General features: G+C 38.3%; 1 protein-coding gene across 1 annotated transcript; it reads left to right on the top strand.

The window, feature by feature from the left end:
• The first annotated feature begins 1,779 nt into the window (after positions 1–1,779).
• On the top strand, positions 1,780–10,729 carry LOC111224093 (CD276 antigen-like). Its single transcript, XM_022748480.1, has 8 exons — positions 1,780–1,791; positions 4,592–4,620; positions 5,589–5,644; positions 7,574–7,879; positions 8,663–8,950; positions 9,593–9,718; positions 9,848–9,890; positions 10,159–10,729. The coding sequence occupies exons 1-8, from the start codon at positions 1,786–1,788 to the stop codon at positions 10,211–10,213; spliced, it is 909 nt and encodes a 302-aa protein (XP_022604201.1). The 5' UTR covers positions 1,780–1,785; the 3' UTR covers positions 10,214–10,729.
• The last annotated feature ends 3,414 nt before the right edge of the window (positions 10,730–14,143 follow it).

Below are 14,143 nucleotides of genomic sequence, written 5' to 3'. Positions count from 1 at the left end.
CCCTTTGACAACAGTACATTCTAGACTGTTCAACTTTCATTGCACATGAACCTAATTCCTGGAAAAATTAGACGTGTCATGATTCAAAAACACAGCAGATATACAGTAGCATGATAGAAAGTGTTGTATCAGGCAAAATGGAAATACTAGGGATGAGTCAAGGTCAAGTGAGGAGGTTTACTGTTTAAATTTATTGGGGATACACAAGGAAAATCCCAGAATTTTCCCAGAATTCTGTTGTTGAGACTAAAGCCTGGAATTTGGAATTTTTTTCGCCATAATCAAAAGGTATCAACCAGGCATAGTAAACAGTGGCAACATGTACTGAACAATGTATTGAGTGCACGGTCGTAACTATCTAAAAACATCTTTTTGTTAAGAAGATTACTTGTGAGTGCTGGAATTCTGTTTGTCTTCTATCAGTCAGGTGTTATTTGAGAGTTGTTCATGGGTGCGCATCAGGAACTGATTGCTCCTGTGAAAGCTTGTTCATCCATCCAAGGCATTCCCCTGCTCTCCCAAACTGAGATAGACCTCTTCACGACTAGAGACATGGGTGTGTAATTACGAAACATATGGTTTTGTGTTCGAATCACTTTTCCTTGACTTTAGTGGAAAGTGTTGTGAGGTCAATGACAACTGGAAAGCAGAACTTACAAGGAGCTATGAAAATGTGTGATGAGAAACTCACTTTGCTCACATTGGGTGAGCCTTAACATGCATTGTGGGTCAGACACACTTTATTTTGTAAAATTGAATTCATCAAAGGTCGAAGTACATATTAAATTACATATCTAAATTAAAGGCAATACCTTAGAGATTCTGTCCAGGTTTTACAGCTAGGTCAGTTCAGTTAGCTGGGAACCTCACAAATTATTTTTGAAAAGGTACTTAAGGATAATTAAGAGGGACAACGAAGTGGTTGAGAAACAGAAGTGAAAAGATGCTCTACAAAGTAAACACTTTATAGACGAGATGACATGACTATCACTTGTTTCACTTTATTAATGCAAGAAGATTACATGAGCAGTCTCAGACAGGTTTTTCTGAGTGAGGAAATTCACTGGTTCCACTTCCCCTTCTTCCCCCATATGACCCTTTTTAATTCAGTTGCTGTGAATTTATCTTCATCTTTTATAATGAGCAAACATAATCTTCAAGATTATAAATTTTTATAACCATTTCTCTCAGCTGTACATTACTATGATTAACTCTGAACTTTAGTTTCCTCTTTCCACAACACTGAACATTCATTGTGAGTTAAGCAATTATATTTAATGTGACGTATTCAAAAATCTTTTCAACAAACAATCAGCAGCAGATTGTTAGGGGTGAAACACTACTGTATTCCGTAGATAAATGCTTGTGATCGATTCCAAAGAATAGGTGAGTGCGAGTTAGCAAGTGAACAGGGAAGTGTGTTTTGACGTCACCCATAGTGAATACATGCGTTTCCACACGCAAGCACACACACACAACCCTCGCAACCATGTGATTCTGTGGAAGCCTTCTTTAGGTTACTCGACAGTAAATTAAATACGTTTGTCAAATTTCATTCAAATAAACAGCAGTTAAATACAGTGCTACATTTGTATCATATGGCATCAAAGGCAGATCAAGTTTTGTGCAATTGACTCCAAACAGGCCACTGTCAGTAGGTTGTTTTTCATATGTGATTTAAAAAAACATAACAGCCAAATGACTCATCTCAACAGCTCCACCCATCACCCTACTAGAGGAAGTCCCTTGCTCTCATTCTTTCACACACACAACAGGCGAAGCAGCATGATGGTAAGAACTTGTTTCACCTCTTCCCTTTCTATCGTCTGGTTTTTAAAAAGTTAATTGTATTGCTGTGATTAAGGACATTATTTAGATAATTATGCCTCGCTGATGTCATCAACTAATTCTCTCCATTAACATAATTTTCTGTATGAAGGAAATACTTGCGATGTCATCAAGGAGCAGCCAGTTAATGCCATGTGTGCGTGTGTGTATATACAGTATGTGTGCAGGATCATAACCTCTCAAAATCAAAACCTTTTTGGTTGATGGATTATAGCATTCAGCAAACTCACAAAAATTAAGTAAGTCTTAGCTGCAAGGAAACTAAAACCTGTATGTGTATCAGGAAATCTTTTGTCCACTGTAAGATTAACTATCTTATCATAGGAATAATATGTGTGAGTATTTGCTCTTGGATAGAGGAAACTTTAGAAAACGTTACTCACCTTCATGTATATAACAATACTTGTGACTACGACAGAGTGAAAGATGTCAATGAGGGCATCGTGAGTGCTTACAGCTAGTTGTGTAAATACAGTACAGCCACAGGGCTCTTATTTCAGTTCAGTCTCTTTCGCACCCTACAAAATTCTTTTCATTTCTATTTTTTACTCACATGAAGTATCACACATCTCACATATTAAAAAGATGTGAAACTCATGTGAGATGAGTTCAAATAAATGTATGGGACTGATATTTTTGCTTTTGTAGCTCACTTGACAGCGAAAGCCTAACCATGGTCTGCACTTGTTGCCTTGAAACATGAATACAGTGAATACAATAGAATAGGTTCTGCTCAGTAAATCATATAATGTCATGTGGGAATCCCCATGCCAGTAAAGCCACATTGTTTTAATTTATAGTCACTACTATGACTGTATAGCTAATGATTAATAAACACATCGTAGCGAGCACACAGTTAAATACACAGATTGAATCATGCCACTCAGCCAGTCATTACAGCCACAATGTTCTCTGTTTTTCAATTCTTCAAGTTTAGTTGCTTTTATGTATTTTACAGTATATTTATATATTGTGCAAATTATTAAAGTATGTAGGTGTCTCTACATGCGGCTGTGGTTCAGGAGTTAGAGTGGGTGGGACGGTCGGTAGTTTGATCCTCCCATTCGCATGTCAAAAGAGTCTTTAGGCAAGATACTGAAGCCCAAATTGCCCCTAATGGCGCTACCATCAGTAAGGGTGAATGCATGTGTTTGTATGGAATGTATGGATGTGTGTGAGGGTGAATGTAGCCTGTATTACAAAGTGGTTGATAAGATTCTCGCATTCAAGTGAATGGGAAAGTGGTCTCAGACTTTTGGACCCCACGATATATAAAACCTTTTATATAACAATAGTTCAACTATACCAAGGAGGTCTTTATCCCAAATTCACCTCTCACTCCCTAAACATGAATTTTGAAGAAGAATAGGAATACCTCTCAATACAAGGAAACCACAAACTTTAGCTTCAAATATTGTATTATATTGTATCATATTAATATATATGATGCCTGTTGTTTCTATTAGCCTCATACAGAAGCAAGAATTCCATAGTTATTATTATCTCTGTCACATTCCTTCTGGTATCACTTTGGCTGAAACTAAAGCCACCATGTGCAGTACTTTGGGTAAATATATGGTCCTTGGGAATTCCCTCTGATGTGGTTTCTGTTTAGGACACATGCTGCAAAGCTTCATTATGAGGCATGATGTGTGTGTGGCGGTGTTTCCCCTGGAAGTCCATTTTTGTATTCAGGTTATTTCTTTGTTGCAGACTCAACATTCTATGAATTTGTGTTTTCAGCATACAGAAAACTTTTCTCAAAAGAGTGACAGTTGCTTATGTAATTTCTAGAGTGCATGTGCATGTAATGTGAGTAAAGTGAGACCAAGTGTCTAAGAGGACAAGTGTGTGAAACACTTTGATTGGCTGACATTTTTCCCTTTCGTTTTATTTATCCTGCTACACCATAACCTACAACTGAAACAAATCATGCACTATTTTCTTCCTGGGAATTTCCTGAGAGTTGAGATCACTCTCAGCAGATCCTTTGCAGAGAAGTGACAGCACCAAAATCATTTCCTCATGAATGATTATAGATACACATCTAAAGCTAGCTTGTGAAAACTGAAAATAAAATCAACAGTTCTCTGTGAGGAAAACTGAATTATTGCAGGTTCATACACACACAGCACATTCAGTATGTACTAACTGAAACTATACATTGGCTGATAGTTTCGGCATTTGCTACAAAACAATAGAAAACTGGAAGGTACTGTTTGAAGTGAGGCAGCAGATTCCCCTGGCAGGTACAGGAATACACCACTCTGCATACAGAAACAGGCTTTCTCTGATACTGCTCACTGGGGCTTTCCTTCAGTTTGTCTGTTGAAAACACTTTTTGGGTGTGTTATTTCGGGATGAACTCATTTTCCCACTCGAGACTGACTGTGAAAAACCAGTTAGATAAGAGACGGTGTTTACTGTATACTTGCGTACTATTGACATTGATTACACAAACACTATCATTTAATAATGTACACAGTAGGCTATGTAAATTTATATGAATCAGCTGTAATTTTAAAGGTGCATACAGTGGTTTGTGGTGGTAAGGGGGGGGGGTCTATTGGTTTCTATTGCAGCAAAACAAAGGCAGCTACTAGCACCACTTATGTGAATGAGCTGCTTGAGTGCTCTTTGAACTTGCCACTCCAGTGATCTCCTGCCTGCAGTTGTTGAGATAGATACCAAATTAAATGAAAAGATAATCAATCACAGTGATTAACTTTTGTTTTTTCAACAGGCATCCAGTTGCAACCGACAGTATTTTCTGTAAGTACCCCTCAAGCTTTCCATCATCTCATGGTCATTTTGAAATTGACAATGTGGTGATATGATTCATATATATTCATATGTTAAGTGTTGTTCATGCATCCTGCATGAACCATGTTTTCAGCCTTAAAGAAAGACACTGACAGTAGTCTAAACATCATGACCTCAAGGTCCAACCCTCATCAGGACTTTTGAAGGATATTATTATTTGTGTGGGGAGCTTAAGAAACAGGATCAGCCAGAGATGTAGTCATGGAAATAAAGATTACTATTATCCATGAAAGTGTCATTTTAAAATTCTGATACCCCGTCTCCATAGTGACAGCATTCTTACTGGTAGTCAACCACAAAACATTGCCAGGAAAAGACTAAAAATCACCTGAGAACTAACTGAAACATATGAGTGTATCAGTTTGTGACTCTGAATCAGTCAGTGGAGCTATTGGTGTTAAGGGTTATCAACTGGAGAACCAGCGCTTAAAATGTATGACAGTAACATGCATCTACAGTATATTATCTAAAAGGACAAGGATACTGAGAACTTTTTTCAAACCTTCACTGAGTTAAATTTGTTCCTTGGGACTATACTTGGAGGAACTTTTGATTTAAAGCACCTTGAGGATCCAGAGAGAAACATACAAAAACATATCCTTGGGTGTGCACTTATGTTTTTTGGAGGGGGAGGAGGAGAGGTGGCACACTCAGCTTTAGAAAGAATGATTGTTGGTGACATACTGTAGAAGAGTGAGTCTGCTCAGATTTGATGATGAGTCAATATGAGCACATGTGGCTCCAAAGGCAGTGAATTGAACTATCTCAACTATCTCTAGACTATTGTTAAAAGTCTAGAAGTTAAAAGTTAAAAGTAGCCTATTGTTTGTGCTGTGAGCATGCAGTTTCTGTGATTGTAATGTCCCTGCATCACCCGAATAACCATGTAAACAAGTGATTTTCCTCTGTCTTCCAAGAAACCCAAGGCTTTCCCTGGTGGCTCTGCTTTGGTTATGTGCCATTTATGTCACAGGTAAGCACTTCTGTCAATGCATCAACAACATGTCTTCATCTTGGGTTTTGCAGTGAAACTAGTTGTTCATATAAATAGATCACACAAATAAGATGTGATATCATAGCGTTATGCTTGGTCACACATCAATGCCAAATATATTGAGTCAAACCAGAACGGCTGCTGGTTACCTTAGTTTAGCATAATGACTGAAAACTGAAGTAAGGCTAGCTGTTTCCCCCTGTTTCCAGTCCTTGTGCTAAGCCAAGTTAACCGGCTACTGGCTGTCGCTTCATATTTACCATACAGACATGAGAATGGTATCAATCTTCTCATTTCAAAGTCCCACCGGCCTCATCGACCACATTTCTGTTATCAGCAAAATAGCTATGATAAAACAATTGTGATAAAATGAGCTACCTGCTCATCAAAACCACACTTCAAACCGAAAAAGTCAGTGACATGCTGGTGAGGAGAGATGAATAGCTGTCAAGCTTAAGACATAGACATTTTTCTTAGATGTTGATGGTCAGTTTAAACCTCTAAAAATTTTGACCTTTATCATGCAAAACAAGAAAAACCCACTACTAGTCAAATCTTTTACACAGGAGGAAAGGACAAAGGGGAACTGAGATTAGTCTACTGCGTCATAAAGTGAAGCTCTCAAAAGGGCAAAAGAAAACCCTTTGACCTTCACGCCCACCCACAACCTAAAGTAAAAGCTTTTAAATCGACAAATGGCTAAGTGAACTGAACATTTTATTAGGAACACCACACCAATACTGGGTGGAGCCTCCTTTTGCTTGCAAAATAGCTTCACTTCTTTGTGGAATTGATTCCACAAGATATTGGAAACATCACTTTGAGATTCTGCTCCATGTTGACATGACTACATCACATCATTTCTGCAGATTTGTCAGATGCACATTCATGCTGCCAATCACCTATTCTACCACATTGCAAAGGTATTCTATTAGATTCAGATCTGGTGACTGAGGAGGTCACTGAAGTTCACTGAACTCATTGTCATGTTCATGAAACCAATTTGAGATTAAGTTGATGCACATGGTGCATTCCATCATGCTGGAAGTATTCATTTGAAGATGGTACATTTTAGCCATGAATGGAAGCATATGGTTAGCAACAATGCTCACAAAGGCTGTGGCATTCAAACCATGATTGATTGGTAGGGCCCAAATGTGTCAAGAAAACATTCCCCACACCGTTACGCCACCACCACCAGCCTGGACTGTTGAAACAAGGCAGGCTGGGTCCATGAATTCATTCACGTTTAATGAGCCTGTGCCCACTGCAGCCTCAGTTTTCCGTTCTGTCAGCTCAATCCAATCTCCCCATTATCCTTTGACCTGTCTCATCAACAAGGTGAAACTACCAGTCATCTGGATGTTTTATGTTTTTCTCACCATTCTGAGAAAGAAAAAACTCTCTAAAAGAGACTGTTGCATGTAAAAATCCCAGGAGATTAGCAGTTTCAGAAACACTCAAACCACAAACAATCATGCCACGGTCAAAGTCACTGAGATCATATTTTTCTTGTTTGATGCGAACATTAACTGAAGCCCATGACCTGCATCTTTTATGATCCACATGATTGTCCTGGCATTAATACATGTACAAGGGTTCCTCATAAAGATTTCAAAATAGAAGATAGATAGTTTTACAATCTAACATGCAATATAACAAGTCAAAGTTTTGGCTTGAAAAAGATGATAATAATCATAGCTCAAAATAGCCATCTTGTGAAACACAATTTGCCTGCAATTAAAGTTAATACATTTGTGATTTTTAATAGCCTACAACTTCATAGCCTATTTCTGTTTCTGCACCAGGCCTTGTATTCATTTCTCCCCTAAGACATTTTCATTCTATTTAATGAACGGTTTCCCAGTATGCTCTAACCTCTTAATCCTGATTACTTTTCTTTTCCAGAAAGTGCTACTCCAATTCACCTCAGAGGGGAGGTTGGTGGAAATGTGACCTTTCACTGTCCTGCTGACAAGAAAAAGGATGTTCAATTTTTCTACTTTCAAACCAACGACACATTTGTGAACGGCTACTATGATTCAAAAGATCTAAGGACATTTGGACCGATATGGGAGAACACAAGAGTGGATCACAATGAGAAAACTGTGGACATGTACAGACTGAACATCTCACATAGCAGAGTCTATGACTGCATTATCCAGTACAAAGACGGGCCTTTGATTAGAAATTCAATCAGCCTCAGTGTCACAGGTATGAGTGCGTTAAATTTAATATTTAAAAATGTAGTTTGATTATCTACATTTTGGGTTGTTAGTTAACTGTCGGTTTCTAACACAATGATGGAATAATACTGTAGGCTATACAACATTTTCAGTTAGGCACTCTTCTAGCGGCCCCATAGGCAGAAAGGTGGCCAGTTTCTTTCTTCAGTATTTGTGAAAATCAATGTCGAAAATAAAATAAAAATCTTTTTCTTTTTTTTTTTCTTTTTCAAAACATAGAAATAAGGTGTTGAAAGTAAAACATTTGCCAAATACTTGTGTGTAATACCACATATGAAATAGCTGTGCAATCACAGATGTGGTACTGCTGTGTTTTTAACTATTGAAATAGGACAAAGTCAGTGACTTGTATCTGAAGTGAACTGATCACTGAAGTATGTGCCTTCTGTGATCAGTCTGCCTTTACCAGTCAACAGGAAATTATTTACACTGCGTGTATTAAATAATGATCTTCATTAAGCTTTACTTTCTGAATATAGCAAGTGTGTTTTAATTACAGATTGCTTTTTTCAGTTTGAGATACAAGGATATTTTTCATACCCATCCCACAAAGACATTTATTTGACCGTCATAGTGATTTGACTTTGAATTCCTTAAGTGTAATTCTTAAAAAAAATAATATCTTGCTTTTATGCACCCTTCCATCACTCTCCCAATACTAGTGATATTGATTATCATATTCTTCCTAGATTCAGCCTTTCTCAATGGAAACAGAGGGTTGACAGTGATCACTTTCTTCTGTTTCTTCTAGCCAACTACAGTAAACCCACGGTCACAAAGTCCTGTGAAGATGGCTCCAGTTGCCTTGTGACGTGTGTGTCCTATGGTGGGTACCCAGGCACTGAGGTGATGTGGAACATACCTGTGTCTAAGAATACCAGCGGCCAGATGTGGAAAGTTGTGAACAACAGTGAAGTGCCCAATCCAAGCACCATGATGTACAACAGCTCCAGCACTGCATACTTTAATTGCTCCAAAGGAGAACTGACATACCTCAGCTGCTCTGTCGGTGACGTCACCTCGAACATGTTCTCAGTCTGTGAGTACTGACAGGACAAGTCTATTGCTTTCTTTACCAAAATCTGCACAATTTCTACCACTGGCTACGTTTTGAGAAGTGTAAAAGGCAATGGAAACCCCTTGGCATAGATTCCCTTTGACGGCTACTTTTCAAGGAATCTATGAGGGAAATTTTGCATCCTTTTAGATCCTAATGTTTGACTGTTTGACGCTCACAGATTTCACAGTTGTGCTTTGAGCTTAAATGCTATTTTTTTTAATCATCTTGTTACTGCAGCTATTGAATACTGTAAATCTATCCTGATGCTGTAAATACTTAGTAGTGCTTGAAGTGCATATTAAGTGGCAGCTTAGAAAGGTCCTCAACAAATGCACAGCTTGTCAACTGCTCAAGCAATATTTTTTAATCACTACAGTGCCCATCTGTTTGTAGAAATTATTTAACCTTTTTTTAAAAAAAATTAAACTACATTTCTGTGACCTAATGATAAAGATTTATGTCTTAAGTAGGAATAAATAGGTTTAGGGCTAAGAGCCACAGACAAGTAGTAACAGTTTTTGGTCTGATTTGTTGATAATAAGAAAAGTATGAAATGTTGCAATCCTCATGCTTTAAACACAACTTTTTTTGACTCTATAATACATTTGTTTTTATCCGTAGGTAAACCTAAGGTTGTACACGGCATATACAATCCTATGATAATAACAGCCATCTGCGCAGTTGTGGTTTTTGTCATTTCTATTGTGGCATTGCTACTGTGGCGTAAATCCAAGAAAAGAACGACAGGTAAGGATAGAGATTACATTTGCCATTAAGTTGCTGTTCTGCACACATTCATGTTTGTAAGAGCGAAAAGATATCAGTGCAATAATGTGTAAAAACTCATAATAGCTTCTACTGTGTTTTGGTTTCCAGGAGCACTAGCAGTAGATGTGAAACAAGGGCAGAGTGTGAGAGAGTAAGTGGATGTTTACCAGACACAATTGCCCCCATTTAAAAAGTCATAATACTTTGCATAGATAAATGTAATGTAAAAGGATAAAGCTTACGATGAGGAACAACTGCTATGAAGAAATCATGTCCCAGATACAGTACCTCAAAATATTCTCTGTAACTTGTAATACACATCATATACATGTCTCACATTTTTTTTATCACTACCATCTTGTCACCACTGATCTTATCTCTCCCTTTCCCCCTTCCTTTGTGTATTTCATTTTCTCCAGGGAGGAAATAGCCCTCAGCATAAAAGAGGAGGGGGAAAGGCATCCTGAGTGCTGACCTCGTGAAGAAGTACATCCGATTTTTATTCGGACCAATAATATTACCTGTTCTAGTCTAGAACTAAAACTGTATGTCACTCAAGTGTGCGTTAACATTTTGACTGACTGGCTTCATACAAGACAGGAATAGCCAGTACCCAAAAGTGTCCAAGGAGCACGGTGTCAATGTTTCAGTGACACTTGTGACCTTTAATGTTTGAGGAAGTATTCATCACTAGTATCCCTTTACTGGTGAAGGACAGTGCGTCATTCAACTAAGAGTAACTTACACTTCCCAAAAAAAGGACTTTTCTAATGGTTTGTGGTGAGTTTGATGTCGTGTACTGGGAAAAAAAACAATATCTATAGGGAAACATTTCCCAGAACCGTGAGCGGGAAAATCAAACGCAGACAAGTAGTTTGATGAAAATGTGTATTTGATTGTTACACTGACATCTCTGGGTACAAGTGTGAACTGTTACATGTGTCAGTTTTGGAATGAGTTTAATCATTTTTTGATACATATAATGTTGGATATTGCACTTTAAACCCCCCCCACCCCCAAATTTTTTTTTATATTCTGTTGTTTTTTTATGTTTGGCTTTGTAGAAAGACATTTTTTTAATTTAATGTAACATTTGTGTCCAGGGTTTTACTCTTCAATTCGTTTGTCCATCAGAAATGATCTGTAGCAGAACCTGGGGAGATAAATACATGAATGCAGGGAAGATAGATGTCAGAAGAGCATTTGCACATGAATTTGTTCTCTGCACTTTGAGATTCCAGTATTCCCATGTAAGGTGCAATAATGAATTAAAGAAAAAAGGGAAAGAGGTTTTTCTTTTATAACGAAATTACCGTTACCCTAATTTTTACTTCTTCACAGCTCCCTGCTCTTTTTCTCAGGTGACTGTTCTCGTGTGAGAGAAACTTTTTGTATGTACATATATTTTGGTAAATATTTATTTCATTTTATGTTTTTCTTCCTAAAAATCTAAATATATATTCTTTGCCCTGTTTACACTATTGGGTTAGAAGATTTCAGTTATTTCTCCTTCCTTGGAATTACAAAAGTCTCAAAGGCCTGCTTTCATTTCCTAAATCTGTGCAAAACACTCTGGTGTTTTAACTGGCTGTTTTTGTTTGTTTGGTATTTCCCATAAATTCACAGCTGTGTCTGGATCTCCTTTTTTTCTTTCATATTGTAATGTATAATCAATTAAAGCAGTGTAATTTAATTTTTATTACGTTGTGGGAAGAATCTTACTAATGTTTCCCTCACTTTACTACATGGTCAGAATATCCCTTGAACTTGACCTGCTGCAATAGATTGTACAAGTTACACTGGGAGGCTGGAGTGAGATTTTTTTGCAATCCAGTCTAATTGCCACTAGATGTAGTACTAGCACCACAGAGAGTGGATGAATATCCCGCTGGCAGAGTAGCTGGTGTTGTGCACTGTATCCTTTAACATCTGAATATTATTTTGAAGTACTACATCCATGAGCCTGATCACATTTGTCATGAGCTAGCCCGCAAAAGCAACTTCATTTCCGCCTGCCTGGGGAATGAAACAATGCTTATGCATTCAGCACATGATGTATAAATCAGAGCAAAGTGAACACAATCCTCTTAAACAGGGATACATATTGTCTCTCTGACCTCAATATGTGGTCACCTGCCAGGAGAAGGCTGAGTAGCCCTGGTTTAGTGAAGGTAAAGAGAAGGGAAATAGAGAGTGGGGAGGTTTGTAGAAGTGAGGTGAAATCAAAGGAGGGAAGAGAAGATGTAAGGCCGTTTGCTCATATGAATCTAGTATGTCCTGTCTAACAGAGGATATCGTTAACATTGTAGATACACATCACAGCAAACTGTTTTTCTGCCTCCACCCCTTGTTCTTTTTTTTTTATAGTCTCCCATTCTCTTCACACATTTTAATCTTTCAAAACACACACCTCCATCTCTTTTTCTCACTTGCTTTCTCCATGTCTCCTGAGTCACTGTGACAGGCTGTCAGTCCACCTCTATGCCCTGTGTTTACACTGGGCAGCAGAGCAGCACCAGGCTGGTTGCACTTCAGGAATGTAACCCCAAGGTCCCTGCCCTCCACCACCTCCACCTCCTTTTCCCCTCTCCCTTTTCCCCATCTCTATCCTCCAAATCTTTTTCTCCTTCTCTTCACTTTCATTCTGTTCCTTCTTCCCGTCATTCCCCTTCTGCTCCTCTCCTCCATCTAATTATCTTCCCATTTCCCCCATCACCCCTACCCAAACCTCCCTTCCTCTCCTTCTGCCACCTTTCTCCTCTCTTTCCTTTACCCACCCTTTCTCCTTTCTCTCCTCCGAACCTCCACTCCCCTTCTCCCTCGCCTTTTCTACTCCCTCTTTAAAATTCAGAGTGCATTGTCCAAGATCACTCACACCCCCCTTCCCCCTGTCATCATCCCCTCACTTCCTACACCACCCCCCAGCCCCCCATCTGTATGTCCTCCCTCCCCTCATTCCTCTGCTGTCTAACCCAAACAAACCAGGGAGGACTTTCCTCTGTGGTGGCTGTAAGAGAAACACACCACATGTCAGACTTAGTTTAAACATAAACATTAGACAATTTGAGGTACTGGAAAAGGATATGAGGTGCTTAAATTCAACATGAGATAGCGCTACTATTAGGAAATCTTAACACTAAAACTCACCACTGAATATACAAAAATCAAAGCGGAGAACAGTATATTTTGGTGTTTATTGGCAAAAGTTGACTCTTGAGAATGGCGCAACATCCACAGAAAGACTAAAACCAATGGACTGCACAGAGAAACAATAAAAAGCTTGTTTTTCAATTGGTTTGTTCAACAAACCAGTTAAAAAAAACAAACTGCAAAGTACTAAATTTGTTTGGGTCACAAGCAACACAAAGACATTTTCTTTATTCATCACGCCTTTGAAATAAGTTTTTTTTTCCTTTTACTATGAGGAGCTCCTTGCATTTCATTTGTGTGTGTGTTTTTTTTATGAATATCTCTGATAGTGTAAACTAACATGAACATCATGATATTTATTTAAAAAAAAAAGAAAAAAAAGAAGACATTTTAAAGGATTATTCAAACACCCACTAATTGTTTCCAAATTGAATGAAGAATTACAATCTTTATAGACACATCAGGAGTCCAGGCAAAGAAAGTAGATGTAATAATTGTGAACAGTTTAAGCAGACTATTCTCTTTTCCAGTGATGCAGCAGAGTGTGTAATCTCCTGCTTAATGGAGAACCCTTTCAGTCAGGACACAGTCCTGTGGCATTTCTCAGCAAGCGGTGTGTGACCTCTGCCACACTGTTCTGCGTGGCGCCCATACCAGGAGATTTATAATCAGATTATACTAGTTATGAAAGTCAACTAGATTAGTTTTAGTGCAGGGAGCCGGAGCACAAGGCATCGATTCACAGCGGGAAGGGGAGCTGATCAGCATGAGGGAGATTGCGCTGTTAATGTTCTCAAAATAACAGCAGGCATTTCACTGTCTCCGAATCAGATAAGTGTGTCTCTGTGTGCGTGCTTGTGAGTTTGTGTGTGTGTGCGTGTGTGTGTGTGTGTGTGTGTGTGTGTATAGCAGAGCTGTAAATATCAGTGTTTAGCTTTCTTATCATATCCCACTGCAATCATCCTAATCGTGAACACTGGTTTGAAGACAGAACATAAAAATAGAGCATCATTCATAGACATTATTGTTTTAAATGTTTGTCATTAGATAAGAACTGAGGATATAGGCATTCCTGGTATGATTTTAAACCATCAACAGCATCAGAAAACATTAATAAATAAATGTGTCCCTATATTACAAGGCAGTAGGTTTCCAGGTTGAAATCTTGTACTTTGAATTTTTGGTGGTGCGTGGCCCCTTTGTTTAGATCTTAGTAGATGTCTTTTGTAGATCGGGTTGTTCAGAGAAACAAAA

Source organism: Seriola dumerili, unplaced genomic scaffold (assembly GCF_002260705.1).
Source record: "Seriola dumerili isolate Sdu_G_001 unplaced genomic scaffold, Sdu_1.0 BDQW01000122.1, whole genome shotgun sequence".
Lineage (NCBI taxonomy): Eukaryota > Metazoa > Chordata > Actinopteri > Carangiformes > Carangidae > Seriola > Seriola dumerili.
Note: the sequence above shows the minus strand (reverse complement) of the source record. Positions and strands in the feature narration are given on the sequence as shown.

Bases quoted from the DNA above. Each gene is read 5' to 3' on its own strand.
- LOC111224093 (XM_022748480.1), top strand. The intron at 4,621-5,588 runs GTAAGTACCCCT...CTGTCTTCCAAG, and splicing joins TGCAACCGACAGTATTTTCT to AAACCCAAGGCTTTCCCTGG. The intron at 9,719-9,847 runs GTAAGGATAGAG...TTTGGTTTCCAG, and splicing joins ATCCAAGAAAAGAACGACAG to GAGCACTAGCAGTAGATGTG.